This window comes from Danio aesculapii, chromosome 5, assembly GCF_903798145.1.
Source record: "Danio aesculapii chromosome 5, fDanAes4.1, whole genome shotgun sequence".
NCBI lineage: Eukaryota > Metazoa > Chordata > Actinopteri > Cypriniformes > Danionidae > Danio > Danio aesculapii.
In genome coordinates this window covers 61,483,412-61,501,840 of record NC_079439.1, presented here as the reverse complement: position 1 = coordinate 61,501,840, position 18,429 = coordinate 61,483,412, and the positions used below count along the sequence as shown (strand labels likewise).

Sequence of the window (18,429 nt, the reverse complement as noted above, 5' to 3'; positions counted from 1 at the left end):
CATTGTTTTTGATGATAAATTATTGGTAAATATTAATATTAATTACATTAAGAAACCATTTGTTGTGTTTTTTATGGAACTTATTTAAGTTCCAACAAATTACAAACTATTTAAGCGGAAACAAATCAAAATTTGTTTAGTCCAACCATTTTATCACCCATTAACAAAGCAAAAGTAAAGACCCTGGTTATTTACAGCACCAGGTTTTCTAAGAATAAAGCGCAAGCCCTATTTGGAATCTTTGTTTTTTATGGACGCTATTGTTTTGACAGCTTAAGCTTATTTATGTTACGCTTTGAATAATTTTATTTCGAACTTTAGATATCTCTCACGCCACGCAAATAGGACTTGATTAAACAATAAAGTCTTAAGAAGGCATTCTCTGATTGCATTGTAGAGAATCAAATCCCACAGCTAATGATATCTTCGGCATACAGGCTTGACGCTTGTTCGCAGTATCTCTCTGTGCAGCTCCTCCGACGGCTCCCTGCGCGCTGATAAAAATCTCACAGCAGCCAGAGACTTTATATTATAATCATTAGTGATCCTTGCCCTCTCACCCGTACTGAAGAACAATCGCAGAGGAACATTAATCTGAGCTGGAAACGGCCATGTCCTTCTTTTCCCACATGGCTGTCGACGTCGTGTTTTTTATTTTTATTTTTTTAATTGTGCTTAAATTCTGAATCATATATGGCTTTATTAACACACTAATTATTAAAAAACTAAGGCCTTGATTTAGTGATTTACTTGGTTAAGGGGACTTGGGACCCGGGGGAACTAAATTATAACGTGGTAAATATATTTAGCCTACACTGTAAAAATAAAATCCCAGAAATTTACAACAGGTTACTGTAATTTTTCACAGCAAATTACATGAGTATCACTTTACAGGATTTAACTGAAAGGTTTTGTACTTAGAATATTATTGTTAAATTAAGGCAGGCATCATGATTGCAGCAAATTACTTTAAAAAAGGGATATAACTTTTGCATGTTTGTTATATGAATTCCAACACTCACATAGAAATTAATACACATGAACTTTTATGCTAATAAAGGCACTTGTTTAATATTTGAAAATATATACAGAATTATTGATATTATTTACTACCTCACAGTAATTTATTGTGAATTTACATACAGCACCTTACAGTGAAAGTAATGTAATTATTAGCCAGTAATTTACTGTGAACTTAAGGTCGAATATTTAGACTGTATTTTGTAAGTTGAATTATAATTAAATATAGGCCTATAATATATAACCTATAGGCCTACATATTACAATTATATTTGTTTTACAACATCCCGAACATTTGATTATTTAGGATTATTTTGACAAAAACAGAAATTTGAAAAAGCATTTCTGTATTTTCGGTTTTTATTGTCTATAGCATATATTTATGAATACTTAAATATATAGGGTAATTACAGTTTATATGGTTCAAATGGCATAGGAAAGAATTGCTAAAGTTGAAGCTTAGCTCAATTGCCTGACGTCCATTTCGTTTTTCTTTACAGGAAAACATTTATTCGGAAAGCGTATTATATTGATTTTTTTAACTACTAATTAGTAATGTATATCAGCAATTTATTAGACAAATGTATTATCAAAAATTATACAATGTTTTACAGTTCTTCCACTCGAATCTAAAATGTAATTAGTCACCACTTACGTTTGTTTTGATACTACGCAATAAAGTGTTGCTTCCGAATAGACTCAGAAATTGCAGGGAAAAGTGTTTTCACCTAAATTACTCCAATCTGATTGGTTCTGTTCCAATATGACGTCACATGCCATGGGATAAGGTCTCTCGGCAGCATCCAAGCGCATGCCAGCGACAGAAGCAGAGCGAGGTACCACTGGACATTACGCACAAATGACAAGGGATCTATGTGATTTGCTTTGAGTTCATTGATTTATTATATAAGCCTATTTTTAAAACGAAATACGTTTATGTTCAAGCGTTTGGAGCATTGGAGATCCCGCGCGCGCTGTATAAATAAATATAATTAATCATTCAACGCGAGATTGAAATAAGACCTTTACTAAAGTTGTTGTTTTTTATCCATCTTAATGATAAACCATCAGTGTATGTTTAATCGTCTAAACAGGAGCCGACACTTGTCCGTTTGTGTGCTGTCATCTTCAAACTAAATTTGGGATGCTGTATTACATTCAATGCCTGCCTTTTTGATGCCTTTTTACTTACTTGGATCAAGGACCACGTAGTGTTCTCCAACTTTTGGCACAAGTCATCCGATTTTTGCTTGTCACTAAGGACTGGAGTCTCAAAATATGGTCCACTGTGCTGGATGCGAGAGGCCTATTCTGGACAGATTTCTGCTGAGCGTCTTGGACAGAGCCTGGCATGCAAAATGCGTGCAATGCTGTGACTGTAAATGCAGTTTAACTGATAAATGTTTTTCCAGAGAAGGACGGTTATACTGCAAAAACGACTTTTTCAGGTGAGCATTTTAATCGTATTAAGCATTAAGGGACCTTTCGCTCATGCACTGCTGCTCCATTGTCCTTTCTCTGTTAAAATACTAAAACTAGGACTAAACTAGAATTGACAAAGATTTTACCTCATCAACTAACATTAATAAACAAGTAATAAAATATTAAAACATAATAATAATATATGTGTAAAATAAAAAATGCAAACACCAATAATATATAGCATGATATAATAAATGCACAATAATATAAATTCTACAAACCTGAAATCCGCCTTGCATTAACTAAACCCCAAATACTTGGCAACTTGTTACGTGACAGCCTAAAACAGTTTTCTTTGTTTACATGGTATGAGTGTCAGACAGGCAGGGGACGAGATTTACACCTGACGGATGTGTGCCCTGCCTCGCCTCAATCTTTTCGCAGCACACGCGTTTGTTTGCAAAAGCTCGAGCAAAGATGCGATAAGTGGATTTGAATAATGAATGAGCTCAAGAGCAAAGTCACAGACATCCAGCACGCATTTGATAACCATTTCGGTGAACTGCATTTACATGCACGCGCAGGGACAAAAGAATGTATATTGTCGCTTGCGAAGTTTGGAAGGGGATATTCTGTTAATACATTCTGTCAAAGTCACGCGCAACATAAGAACAGCCATAGCAATTAAAAGTGATTCTGTGTAGTACTTCATGCGTCTTTGCGGGTGGATAATGCATTTATTTTGATCGTTATTATAAAATACTACCTTTAAAAAAAGGCTGTAAAACACAACAGTAAAGAATGGTAATAAATTACCTTAAATATATTAATGATTATTTAAAAAAAAACATGTCTTATTTGTAAAATAATGTTTATAAAAGGCCTACATAAATAGGTAATGTAAAATAGCTAATTAGAATTCATTATATTTAATATTACATTTCAAAAATACGAACATTAATAAAAATGTATTCTACACGAACCAACACATTTATTTGACATTTGTTCTAAACAGTTTTCTAAACAATGTTATCAGCTTTATTCGTTTGAGGGTGTTTAATTCATGTTTATTACAATATTTAAGGGTTTTTTGCTCTGCTACACTCCTAAAAACAAAGGTTACAAAAAGCAGGATTTTGCATTTATGACAACCATTTTTGCTATTTTAACCTTTTTTTTTTACCAGTTCTTAAAATAATCCCTTTCCTTAATGTGAAGTACATTATTTAAAAGAAATCTCCATTGGATATTAAAGGTTCTTTGTGGAACATTTATGTTATATTTATAATAACTGGAGAGCCCGATTTTGGTTTATAGCCATCATAAGATTTACATTTTTACTCCTTTCTTATGATCACAATATTTTAAAGTATTATAAAGATTTTAATATCTCGAATTGCCTTGTGTAATATTCTAACATTTAATGACATAATATAGGCATGCGCAGTAAAGTCGCAAAATTGTAATAATACAGTCACCATTGGTTCTGGCAATCGCAACCTATATTAATATGCATATAAAAGAAGTAATTTGACATTAAGAAATAATTGAGCTACTTTTGGAGTAGAAACGGACATGATAAAACGTCCTTTCATAAAAAAGCTATTCAGTTTTCTTGTTTAGATTTTCGTAACCTTTTTGTTTGTGTTCTCTGGCATGTTTGATATTCCCTTTCACTTTCTATGACTAATATTATCTCAGTGACTATTATTATCTAAATGTTTGTTTGCTTTCCTTGTTTTTTTTTTCCCCACGGCAGACGTTATGGCACTAAATGTGGAGGCTGCGCGCAGGGAATCTCGCCCAGTGACCTCGTTCGGAAAGCGCGAAGCAAAGTCTTTCACTTGAACTGTTTCACCTGCATCATGTGCAATAAACAGCTTTCCACTGGCGAAGAACTGTACATCCTAGATGAATATAAATTTGTCTGCAAGGAGGATTACTTGAATAACAGCAATGGAAAAGACACAAGCCTTCTGTCAAGTAAGTCGGTGATTTTGGGCCTTGTGGGCCTACATGAGATAAAATATTTACATTAGACAGTTTAGGATAAACTGAAGAGCATTTGAGTTTTTTTTTCCTTCTCAGTGTCCATTAACTGCCGATAATAGGCTACTATTTCTGAAAATAAATCACACTATTTATTGAAATGTATTAGTGATACAAAATGCGCTGTCTTTGTATAATGGCATTGCATTTTACGCAGGCTAATATACAAATGATATTTAGGTGGCCTACATAACACAGCTCCTAAATGTTTTGTTAATATGCTTTTTACAGTTACCACATGCAGTGACCCGAGCTTATCTCCAGAGTCTCAGGACCCACAGGATGATTATAAAGACTCTGAGACTGGACCCATGTCAGACAAGGAGACCTGCAACAATGAAAACGACGAACAGAATATAGGTGGCAAACGTCGCGGGCCCCGAACTACAATCAAAGCCAAGCAGCTGGAGACACTGAAAGCTGCTTTCGCCGCCACCCCTAAACCCACCAGACACATAAGAGAGCAGCTGGCGCAGGAGACCGGCCTCAACATGCGCGTAATTCAGGCAAGTAGGCTTATTAAAAACAAACAAACAAAAAAAGCTAAATACAAAAATAGTAGACGCACGTTGTGACTCTGAATAATTACTGTAATGACCAATGCAACTTGAATTAGACTATAAAATAATTTTCGATGTAATATATATATATATATATATATATATATATATATATATATATATATATATAAACATTGATTTAAATGAATGCGCATCATTACGCACAACCTCATAGCATGAAGACACCATCAATTAATATTTTCTTATATAATTATATAATCTTTTAATCAATTGCAAGGGTAATACGTTGAATAAACAGCCTTCAAGTAGACTGTTGGGCTACAATAAAATACCTTATCTTGCTTTCCAAACGCCTTAATTCATAGAATAATGCTTTCATCTGGTGTGTGGTCAGTTTTTTTATCCAATCAGATTTTAGAGTGGTTTAATGTCAGTATTTTTAGTGGCAAATAAACAACTTAAGTAAACAAGTAGTCTAAATAAGTTCTAATAATATTAAACAAGTTAAAATCTGGAAGTGGAAATATATGTATTATAATGACATTTGGCTACATTAAAAAATAAGACTATTATAAGTCTATCACTATTATAATATGGGTGCATGCAATTTTATGGTAAAATAAAAATATATTTAGTGAATAGTATTGGCAAAATAGGTTTTAAGGACTATTAAACGTGGCCATCTTCGGTACATGCTGATAATTGACAGCGTTAGCTATAATACTTCAGTGGTTTATTAATGTGAAAATTAATGTCCCTTTTCCTTTTGTGCGTTTGGTGTGTCGTGCAGGTGTGGTTTCAGAATCGGCGCTCTAAAGAGAGGCGAATGAAGCAGCTGAGCGCGCTGGGCGCCAGGAGGCACATGTTCTTCCGCAGCCCGAGGAGAATGAGAGCGCTGGGCGACCGAATGGAACCAGGAGAGCTCATGGCCAGCGGACATTTCTCTTTTTATGGCGGTCAGTTTATATTCATGAATATTAATTAGAAACAAGATGCGTCAAACCTGGTAACAGACATTACATTGGAGGAATCCGTTTGCAGCAAGTAGCCTACACAAGCTTCAATGCTTAACAAAATCTACAATTTATTTTAATCTAAATAAACAAATGAATGCATATAAGCTTATATGTACTGCACAAAACACATAAAAATTACATTTTAATACAATACTTATATTATAAATGATTATTATTAGCCTACACTGTAAAAATGCTGATTTCCACACAATCGATTTGTGTTGGGACAACATAAAGGAATTTATAGCTTATTAGTTTTTACAAAATTAAGTGGATTGAACAAAACTATTTGTAAAATTGGAATAGTTGGCGGTTCATTCTGCTGTGGTTACCTCTGATAAATCAGAGACTAAGCTGAAGGAAATTGAATGAATGGACATAAATAAATTGTAGCAAATAAAACTCAAGAATTGTGTTGTTTCAGCTCCTTTTTTTATAAGTAGTTTGAACAAAGCGCAAACTTTTTTATATAATTATCATTATATCATGTAAGTATGCGTGATAATCATATATTCAGTATCACTCATTTAATTTACGCATTTATTATGTATACACTGTAAAAAAATCCAGATTTTCACAACATTTTACTGTAATTTTTTACAGTAAATTACATTAGTATCACTTGGATAACACTGTAAATATTCACAGTAATGAGCTGTATTCAGACTTTTAATGTAAAATTAATGGAATTAGCATGATTACAGCTAATTACTGTAAAAAGGGCTATATCTTTTACTTGTTAGTTATGGGAATTCAAACTCTTTTCATTTCATTCAACATAGATATTAATACAAATTAACTTTTATGCTAGTATTGGCCCTTTTTTATACATTTTGAAATAACAGAATGTTATTGCAGCACCAAAAACAATTTGGCTACATCTTCCAAAACAACTCATCCTGTTTTGAAATAACATGAATGTCATAGCAAATTTTAATTTTTGGGTGCACTGCATCTTTATTTCATTTTATAAGGTACACAGTAAAATATAGTTAATTCTACAAGATAATACTGTGAAATCACAGTAATAGACTTTTCTATCTACTGTGAAGTTACACTATATGGCTGTAATTTCACAGTAATTTAATGTAACAACATCACTGTAAATTACTGTGAACTGGCTCACAATAATTTGTTGTGAATTTACATACAGTATTTTACTGTGAAAGTAATATATATTTGCCTTAAATAACTAAATGTGATTGTTTATACATAGAAAGCATCTTAAAAGCAAGAAGGTAGTATATATATATATATATATATATATATATATATATATATATATATATATATATATATATATATATATACATATATATATATGTGGGGAAAAATATGGGTGAATAATATTATTCGAAACAACATATGTTCATGGAAAAATTAGACAACATACTTTTTGTAACCTGTACTTATTAAAATATATATATATATATATAAGATATATATGTATATATATATAAGATATATATGTACTTATTATATATATATATATATATATATAAAAGAGTAGTTGATGATACAAAATGTTACTTTATTTCAGTGAATAGAATGTATTTACCTTAGTAGTTTGAAGTATAATGGCAAAGAATGATATCAAATTAAATGAAAATGTAAAACTGTATCTGTATCTGTGCTTTTTTTGGGCTGTACAGTGATTCTTATAGACTTAAAATATGCCTTATTTCTTCTTGTAAATATTTTAAAGATTTGTTCGTTTGTTATATTGTTACACTGTAAAAGATTATATGATCAATTAGTCCTGACAACATATGTTTTTAGGACATTGTAACCTATTTAACTAAGTTAATCATGTCCTAACTTAATTTTATATTTATGCAAGCTGTTTTAAGTCAGTTTAACATAATATAAGTTCAATGAACGCATAACGTTAATTTTATTCAGCTTAAAAATGTAAGGCAACCATAATTTTTTTTACAGTGTACTTAATCTCATTTTATTTTGTGTCTTCTGTAGATCGCATTAAATGTGTAATAATTTCTCTCCTTTTTGCCCAGAAATAAAAAATAAAATAAATGTAAGCTTCTAAAGTTCAAAATAAATAACTAAAACTCTGCCTAATGTAGTCATGTTTAGTATTTACTTTTCATCAATTCTGCCCAACAAATTCAAGACAATCATATTGACAATTCATAAATTGCGTGGAAGTCCATTAGGAAGTCTTAACCTATTTAAAAACATTTGATGACCACTTTCTCTCCTATACAGACTATCAAAGTGAATACTATGGCCCGGGGTCAAACTACGACTACTTCCCTCAGGGTCCACCGTCGTCCCAAGCCCAGACTCCAGGTGACCTAGGATTCATGCCCTCCTCTGGCCCAGCTGGAACGCCTCTAGGGAGCATGGACCACCATCACGGAGCACACCACCCCTCCAATGACACACAATGCTTCAGTGAGATGATATCACATCACCCTGGGGACTCTCCCAGCCCAGAGCCCAGCGCACCCGCCTCCATCCACAGCATCTCCACTGACATGTGTGACTCCACTCCACCCTTCACATCCTTGAACTCGCTCAGTGCCAACGGATACGGCAATCAACTGTCCTCAGAGATGAACGAGGGGACCGTTTGGTAGCAAAAAAGGCAGACTTATTCAGGATAAAAACATGTGGACATGTACTTTTCATCTGTGATTTTTTATAGCACTGATATTTCTATCTTAGTTAATTTATTGTTATAACTGTCTATTTATTTGTCAATTTGGTTACTATTTATTTATTTATATATTTAAACAACATTTGTGTATTTTGAAAGTGGAATGTCAAATGTGGGTCTGCTGACCTTATAGCTGTGCTATAGACAACGACAATTTAAGAGAAGCTGAAAAAGAATGTTTATATTTACAACACCTGGTGTGTCTGTTCACATGTGTATCATAACCTGACCTCTTTGCCTTTCAAGGCTTTGCCATAATGACACTTGAAATCATCTCACACCAAACGTTTTCTTTGCTCTCCACACTCTTAAAAATAAAGGATCCAAAAGAGGTGCTTTGCAGCAATTACATAGAAATAATGTGATTAAACAAAAGATTTATAAGCTTTTTCAACTGTACTGAATCTCTAGTGGAATGCAAATGCAATGTTTATTTGATGTTAGTTCACCCAAAAGTGATAGTTTATACATTATTTACTCTCCCTCCAGTGGTTCTAGACCTTTATGAGTTGCTTTTTAATGTAATATTTATGTAATATTTAAAAAAAAAAACTGAAAAGCTGTAACAATTGTCCTCCATAGTAGAAAAAACATATACTACGGAAGTCAATGGATACAGTTTTTCAAAATTCTTCAGCATATCTTCAAAACAGGTTTGGAACAAGTCAAGGGTGAGTAAATAATGACAGAATTGTCAATTTTGGTTTAACTATCCTTTAAAAATTCTTCATGGAACCATCAATGCCAATAGATAACATTTATTTTTAAGAGTGCATACACTTTAAAACCCAATAAGTTAAGGTAACTCAAACCATTTGAGGAAACAGATTGCAACAAACCATTTAAGTTCAAAAACTAATCCTAATGAGTACTGTGAACTTAGTCCATTTGAGTAAATGAAGCAATCTGAGCACATTAAAACCCAATAAATGAATAAAACTTGAACCAACTAAGTACTGTAAAACTCAATAAGTTAAGGCACCTGTTTAATTCAAACCGATTGCGACAAACCATTTGAGTTAAAAACTAATCTATATGAGTACTGTGAACTTACTCAGTTTAATTTGAAGTTATGTGGTATTTAATTAACCCATTACCTTAAACACAGAGTTCAAAACTCTTTTCAAATGAGTAGAATTAACTCTCAGTAAATATTGAGTTAACTACACTCAATTCATTTGAAAAAGTTGACTGTTGGGTTTTATAGTGTACAGGTGAGCTATATATATGAGTTCCACTAAATGTTTGCCTTCAAAAGGTAAACTTAAAATCGTTAAGACAAACCCTTTATTTGAAATATAACATGACTTGAATAATAAGACAAAGTCTACCTTGTAAAAGTGATTTCATATGGTCAGTGGATGGAGATGGAGTGAAAGTCAATTGTTTACGTACATTTTCTTCAGGGGCTTAGATATCAACAATGACTTTAAAAAAGACCATCTTGATAATGACATCAATTTTTCTTCAAGCAAGAAACCAAACTTTTGTATTAATTCAATTTATATTTGAGTTGTGAGTTACTGTACTAGTTTGTACGATATTGTGTTTGCACAAAGAATACACTAAACAAAACTATAAATACATGTTGACGAATGAACATTATGCTACATGTCTTTTTTCCACATGGGAAATTACTCATATACTAGCAAGAATGAGAATGCTCATATAATAAAAATCATTGCCATATACGACCCCCCCCCCCTGAATTTCCCAAAATATGTTTGACAGGGCAAGGAAATTTTCACAGTATGTCTGATAATATTGTTTCTTCTGGAGAAAGTCTCAAAGTCAAAATTATAAGCCCCTTTAAGCTATATATATATATATATATATATATATATATATATATATATATATATATATATATATATATATATATATATATATATATATATAATGACATATATATATAATGAATATATTTATATAGCTTAAAGGGGCTTAAAATTTTGACCTTAAAATGGTTTTTAAAAAATTAAAAACTGCAAACTGCTTTTATTCTAGCCGAAATAAAACAAATAAGACTTTCTCCAGAAGAAAAAAAATATTATATATATATATATATATATATATTTTTTTTTTTTTTTATTTAATTTTTTTTTTTCGATAGTCTACAGAGCAAACCATCCTTATACAATAACTTGCCTAGTTACCCTAACGGGCCTAACCTGCCTAATTGTTTTTTTTTTATTTATTTTTTTTTTTTTCCGATAGTCTACAGAGCAAACCATCCTTATACAATAACTTGCCTATTTACCCTAACGGGCCTAACCTGCCTAGTTAACCTAATTAACCTAGTTAAGCCTTTAAATGTCGTTTTAAGCTGTATAGAAGTGTCTTGAAAAACATCTAGTAAAATATTATTTACTGTCATCATGGCAAAGATAAAATAAATCAGTTATTAGAAATTAGTTATTAAAACTATTATGTTTAGAAATGTGTTGAAAAAATCTTCTCTCCATTAAACAGAAATTGAGGAAAAAATAAATGGGCCTAAGAATTCTGACTTCAACTGTTTATGAACATGCTGCTGTATATTACAAAGAAGGCTTATTTGGATGATATTCTGCTAAACAAAAACTACTGTATAAGCAATCTATAAACTGCCTTCTGGAGCAATTTGCACTAGGTAAATTGTCAGCTGAATACAAAAGTAATAAAAGTAAATATAATACAAACAGAAGCAGATTATGCATTTGCACAAAAAAACAAACAAACAATAAAAAAACAAAAAACAAATTTAACTAAACCTAATCTAATTCAGATTGTATTTTTAGCTAATTTTGGCCCATTTCTTAGCTGGTCAGGCTGAAATACAATTTTAAACCGGCTACAAGCAAATTTAGGCTGGTTTTAGATGTTTTTTTTCCTCTGTATTTAAGGCCCTAAATAATGTGCACAGTATTATTTGTAGGCTTCAACAATTTTCTTTGCATATCATATATCATGACAACACATTTTATGCGTGAATCTTTCACGTTTTAAAACAAATGTTTACTTGCTCGTCATATCATTTGTTTAGTTTAGCGGATAATGTGTGCAGTTTCCCCTTTATACAATTATTTTGCGCATGTACTTTTATAAAACGCTTTAAACAATAGAACAGACAATATAATACCAGAGTGATAGAATGTAAATAATAATAACAATACAAAATAAATCAATAAAAAAACAAACACTCACACATACAAACAAAGAGCATAAATAATTAAAATTCTTTCTATTAAAAACAAGTGGGACCTTTACATTAATCAAAATTTTGGAAAATAAAGCACAAATGGACAGTTTTAATGGCTTTTCTATTAGTACTACGTTTAATAGTACAAAAGTATTTTTCAGTTCCTTATAAAACAAAGTAAAATAAAATTATTGATATTATCACAATACAATACCCAAACATTACGTTTTTAAAATGCAAATTAAATTTAATAGAGCTTTATATAAAGACAGAGGCATCATACCAAAGCTTTTTAACATAACCACGGTGCCAAAAGACGTGGGGTACGTGGGTTTACAAATACAAAGAGCAAAAAGAGCAATACACATCAAAATACTTTTTTAATGTACTGAGAATATGTTTAACCGGAGAGAATTTCTGAATCAGTTTGAAATGTATTAAGCGTTTGGGGAGGTTTATGTTTTGCACTCACGTCACGACTGCTCGGGCGCGCTCTGATGATGTCATAGTAAGTTGCAGCGTGGGACAAACATGGCAGCTTCCATATCACAGCAGCTCGAGGATTTGTTAAATCCTTTACCACACTTCGTGGACCCCGAGGACGACCAAGATGAAGGTATTATATTTAAAAACATAACACCCAGTTGCTTAGTGTGTTGTTAGACGTTTTAGTGCTGTCTCAATGGCAAATATATCACGTCAAATAAAAGCACGATGTGTCTGCATGCCTGACTGTACTGAGAAAGAGTTTTACATGGGATTTTATTTACATTAATGATATATAATTTAACTTATTAAAAATACATACGATTTTCAAAACAATAACAACAAGGATAAATGTTCTTTTTTGTTCGAAACCCCTCTTTTGTTGCAATTTTCAGCTTGGGCGATATTGGTCTACCATAAGTCATATGTGCCTTGGTGATGCACACATGTGCCGTTTTATTCTATTCTTTGAAATATCATGTAAATACATTTATACTACTATATGATTATCAAAATCATTCAGTAAAACCACTATATATCTGAAATCACCATACTGTGATACTGCCATATTATTTAAAAGAACAAAAATAAAGTATGACATATTTACTTGAACCTCTTAACTGTTACTGTCACAAAAGTGGGAAGCTTTTCAGTGCATATTTAATTATTTATTTTAACTTCTTTTTTTAACCTGAACTCATGTTGTGAACTTAAAAAGTGGGATGAAAGTGTTTAATGTATAGCAGTATGACATAATTAGAGTAAATTGTTACGACAAATGTGAAATGTACACTTGCAATTAGAAATATTCAATCCCCTCACCTCAATAGACAATACAGCGATGTTGGTGTAAGATAATGAAAATAAATGAAAAAAAAAAACCTTGAAATAACAAACAATATTTTTTTATTTATATGCAAGTTTTTTTGACAACAGAGATTGACTTAACTACTTTGAAGTTCAAATGAAAATTGTAAGTCTTGTAACACATGAGCATGTGCAGTATTATTCAACCCCCAGCTTCAGTACCTTGTGGAACGACCTTAAGTTTTTATTACTTCGAAAAAGGGCTTTCGACAAGTGCTGACAAGCTTCTTATACCTCTCGATTAGAATCTTTGCCCATTCTTCACGTGCAAATGCCTCTAACTCTGAGACATTTGATTACTTCCGTGCTGCAACTGCCCTCTTCAAATCCCACCAGAGATTTTCAATTGGATTAAAATCTAGTGACTGAGAAGGCCACTTTAGGACACTCCAGCATCTTTTCCTCAACCAAGCTTTAGTTGATTTGGAGGTGTGCTTGGGATCATTGTCTTGCTGGAAGATCCAATGATCACCAAGGTTTAATTTGTCAACAGAATGCATCACATTCTTCTTCAAAATGACCTGGGGCCTGTTTCAGAAAGGAGGTCAAGTGAAAACTCAGAGTATTTTAACCCTGAAGTGAGAGAAACTCTGGGTTTTCCATTTCATTATGGCAAGTTTGTTAAACTCGAGAAAGCAGGGTAAGTCAAGCTACTGTGGTAACATACTCTGTGAACCTAACCTGGTCAGGAGCAGGTTTTGTTCTCTAAACTCGGAGTTTCTGTCGTTCTCCTCCCCTTTTTTAAAGACGAAGCGGTATTTCTCGCCTTAGCCTTACGTTTCCACCCACCTATTTTAATGCTCATTTTGGATATGCGCATAAAAACGATTGATGGAAATGTCATGATGCACATAACTTTGAAAATACGCATAAAAAAACATGCGCATAACTGAGTAGGATAAACTTTTATTCAATAGAAAAGATGTGCATAAACTAAGATGGAAACCCTTTTACTGAACAAATTACAGTTTGTGCATTAAAAAAAAAGGTTTGTTATAAGAGGTCATATGATGATGAAAATGTGTGTGAATGGATAAACCAGCAGGCTGAGCACACTCTAGCACATCTTAAATGTTGTTTTGGTCATTCATTCTAAAACCCCTTAACCGTTTTACTATTAATGTTATTATATTGTTAATGACCTCTGGAGCGTGTTAAGAGCGTCTGTTCTCCACGTCTCATGGCTTCAAACGCCACCGCACGTTCATTGTGTGTCAGCATTGTCTTCTGAGGCGCAAGTACATTTATTAAATAAAGAAAAGATTGACACAGCTTCTTTTACCACAGTAAATTCTGTTTTTACTGTTAATATTTGGTGCCCGTTCAATAAGGAAGGGACGATTTTGTTCTCTCTGACTCGTTGGATGGAAAACTCTGCTTTATTTGCACATCTTTTATAATGCGATATTCCAGTTTTGCACATAAATGTAATTAATATATTTGGATGGAAACTATTACCTACATATGTAAGTCACACATAGAACAAAGTCACGTATGAGAATGGCTTGTCCTTTTTTAATAAATAATTAGCTTAAATTCACTGACCTTTGACAGGGACATGTACTTTGTTACTAGATTAATGGGATTATTATTTCATCTAAAAACTATTGTTTAGTTCTGCTTGCATTCTAAATGTCACATTAACCTCTATCACTTGATCAATAAAAAAGGCAGGCACACAAGTGCACTTTTAAATCTATTAAAACTGATCAAAGTGTGTACAAATTTTAGAAACGTCACACATTACATTACTTATTGTGAATTATATTTAAATACTTTAAATGTAAAATTACGCATTAACTTGAGCAGCTGTTTTCCTACGCTAACTGTCTCTGTTTCACTGATGCAGTGGTGTTCCTTTTTAAAATATATGCTCATATTTGCTATAACTTTGTATGAGCACTTCAAGTTCAGCTGGAGAAAGAAATGGTGGTCTCTTTTTTTTTAAGATGTTGCCATGGTCACTTGAAATATCTGCGCTCCATTCATAATGCCTTTTTATAGTTGCGGTGTGCGCGCTTAACTCTGAGTTTTTCTACTCAAAGTTGATTGACCTAACCAAAAACTCAGAGTTTTTAATCTCTCTGTAAATCAACTCAGAGTTCAAGTTTAAATTCCGAGTTGGTTGAACCTCCTTACTGAAACAGGCCCCTGGTATTTCTGGGAATCCATGATGCCAGGTGCACAATCAAGATTGCTACTTCCTGCAGCAGAAAAACAGTCCCACATCATCATTGACCCACCTCCGTGCTTGACCATAGGGATGGTATTCTTCTGGTCATTAGCCTGACCTTTTGCACTCCAGACATACCGCTGGTCCAGATGTTCAAAAAGTTCCAATTTGGTTTCATCAGTCCATGAAGTCCTTATTCAGGTCATGTCTTATAGTTGCCACTGAAGCACTTGTACAAGCCTTCATCATGTCATCCTGTAGCTGTCTTGCAGTCACACGGGGGTTTCTAAGCTGTCCTGACTAAGTTGCTAAGGGCTCTTGATGAAATTGTGAGCTTTCTGCCATGACCAGGCAGGTTTGCAGCTGTTCCATACGTTTTAAACTTCATTATAATGCTCCCAATGGTGTCTCTTGGAATGTTAAATCTTTTAGAAAACTTCTTATACCCAAGGCCTTTCAGATGCCATGAAATAATCTCCTCTCTCAGATTTTGTGGAAGCTACTTGGTCTTTCCCATGATTGCAACTCACCTTGGGCACCTTCATGGTCGGGGTTTGTATATGCATCACAGCTGAAGCAAATGAAGGATCGTAATAGAGTTCCCAAAGGCTTAATGGTGTTTCAGTCCACTTCAGGCCATGAAACTGTAAGGAATCTTCAGAAACAACAATATTATATAGGGGTTGAATAATTGTGACATGGCAATCTTAACAAAATATACTGTTATACACAAATACTACATCATACATTTTACTGTGTTGATTTTATGTATCATTTAACTCATTAAAAAGCCATCCAAAGCAGAATCCTGCACTTTGAGAAGATTTTTTAATTCTAAATCCTTAAAACTCTTTAGGGGTTGAATATGTCTGATCGCAAGTGCATAAATGGAATATGGACAAAAATTACTCACTGGCCTTTCTTAGATGTGTCTTGCTAGCACCAGGTTAGCAGACTCCCTTTTGTAGATCTGGTGACTGTGGAGGCCATTTGAGTATATTGATCTCATTGTCATGTTCCAGAAACCAGTTTAACATGATTTATGCATCCAACACATTGTTACACCACCAGCAGCAATCTGAACTGTTAATACTGGATGAATTCATGCTTTGTTGTTGTTTTCGTGTGTGAACTGTAGCCTCAGGTTCATGTTATAGTGTTTTAGGACTGTTCAGAATATTGTATTGGCAGTTGTTCATCACAGCATCAAATTCTTGAAAACTTTATCAGCAATTTATTTGTGAAGATTAACATTACTAAATTTTATATTTATAAAAAATATAAAATAAAATTATATTAACTCTGTACAGTAAGCATCAAATGTTAACATCCATTAATTTAATTAACATTAGTTAATCTTACTTGCTTTCTTACTTACTCCCAGGGCTGTTTTATATCAAAGTTGATATTTAGCCGCACCATATTGCTGTTCCGTCATCTAATTTTTACAAGGTGGGTTGTTAGCCCAGTGCTCAACCCCAACCTGGAGGACCAGGACATACACACATACACTACAGAAAATTTAGCTTACCCAATTCACCTATAGCACATGTGTTTGGACCTGTGGGGGAAACCCACACCAACACGGGGAGAACATGCAAACTCCACACAGAAATGCCAACTGACCCAGATCAAACCAGTGACCTTCTTGCTGTGAGGCGACAGCGCTACCCACTGTGCCTTATTAATCTTAGCCAATATTAATTTCTTTCTTACTGTCTGTTGCCACATTTAAAATGTATATAATTGTTCTTTTCAATGGAGTTGATATTTAATAAAAAAATTATATTTTAACTGTAATATGGCTATTTCTCACAGTTTATTTTAATGCATTAACTAATATTTACTAATGAGACTTTCTCATAAAGTGTTACCTATTGTACTTTATTATCCTTTTGCATTTATACATTCTGAACATGTATATACAATAAAGCAATACACTAAGAATGGTCAGCAGTTTCTAAAATACCCAATACCCAAGTATGCCTTGTTCAACGTCAATTATATAACTTTAAATTTCCAATCTGGTACAGTTTAATTTCAATAGATTGTGTAGACCACATTTAAATGCCTACTTGTTGTCTTTAGTATCTGCTATTAGATACTTGCATTAGCGAGCAGTTGTACCTAATAAACTAACCAGTCAGTGTATGTAACTTGCATGCGTACAGGTTTTATGCATCATATATTGAAATGGCTTTGAATATACACTACAGGTCAAAAGTTTGGGGACAGTAGGATTTTAAAATGTTTTAAAATAAGCTTATCCTGATCACCAAGGCTGCATTTATTTCATCAAAAATACAGGACAAATTGTAAAATTGTGAAATGTTATTGCACTATAAAATAACTGTTCAAAAGTAGTTTATCATTTAATTTAATAATTTTAAAGATGAATTTTCAGCTTCATTACTCCAGTCTTCAGAGTCACATGATCCTTCAGAAATCACTGTAATATTATTATTATTATTAATAATAATAATAATTTTATTATATAATTATTATTATTATTTATATAATATTATATAAATTATTAATGGTAATAGTAATAAAAACAACAATGACTGAAGTAATAATTTTATTTGAAACTACCTACATTAAGAAAGCAGTTATTTAAAATGTATATAGTTAACATTTTTTTTTACATTTATTAAATGCCGCCTTGATGAACAGAATAATTTTATTTAAAAAAAATAAACTGACCCCAAACGTTTGACCTGTAATGTAAATGTTCATGTATAACAACTAGGTTAATAATCCAGAATTTATGTGAACTGCAGACACCAAAGCCAAAGTCATAGAGAAATTTGATGAAGGAGGTGATGAGGACGATGAAGAACTTTTACCTGGTCATCTGCGGAAACACTCTGGAGCCATTCTGGCTGATGGTGACCAACGATATCGTGGAAAGGCAACATCCAGAAAAGACCTACAGAAAGAGTTAGATGGATCAGGTACGATTTTCTATTTTCTGACACAGATACCTTGCTCATTGTTATCTGCATAATAAGCTG

General features: G+C 32.8%; 2 protein-coding genes across 5 annotated transcripts in view; both read left to right on the top strand.

The window, feature by feature from the left end:
• The first annotated feature begins 1,935 nt into the window (after positions 1-1,935).
• lhx1b (LIM homeobox 1b) lies at positions 1,936-8,671 on the top strand. The gene is made up of 5 exons (XM_056457073.1): positions 1,936-2,468; positions 4,202-4,425; positions 4,723-4,997; positions 5,803-5,968; positions 8,255-8,671. Exons 1-5 carry the CDS (start codon positions 2,299-2,301, stop codon positions 8,626-8,628), a joined length of 1,209 nt encoding a protein of 402 aa, XP_056313048.1. The 5' UTR covers positions 1,936-2,298; the 3' UTR covers positions 8,629-8,671.
• A 3,725-nt stretch (positions 8,672-12,396) lies between these two features.
• Positions 12,397-18,429, top strand: part of aatf (apoptosis antagonizing transcription factor) — a 32,710-nt gene continuing 26,677 nt past the window's right edge. For 3 of the 4 annotated variants that reach the window (XM_056458614.1, XM_056458613.1, XM_056458611.1), the window contains exons 1-2: positions 12,404-12,505; positions 18,196-18,369. In XM_056458614.1, coding sequence (XP_056314589.1) covers positions 12,421-12,505; positions 18,196-18,369 — 259 coding nt within the window. In that variant the 5' untranslated portion in view covers positions 12,404-12,420. Of the gene's footprint in view, positions 12,506-18,195; positions 18,370-18,429 lie in introns of all 4 variants that reach the window. The other variant, XM_056458615.1, reaches the window with a different exon arrangement.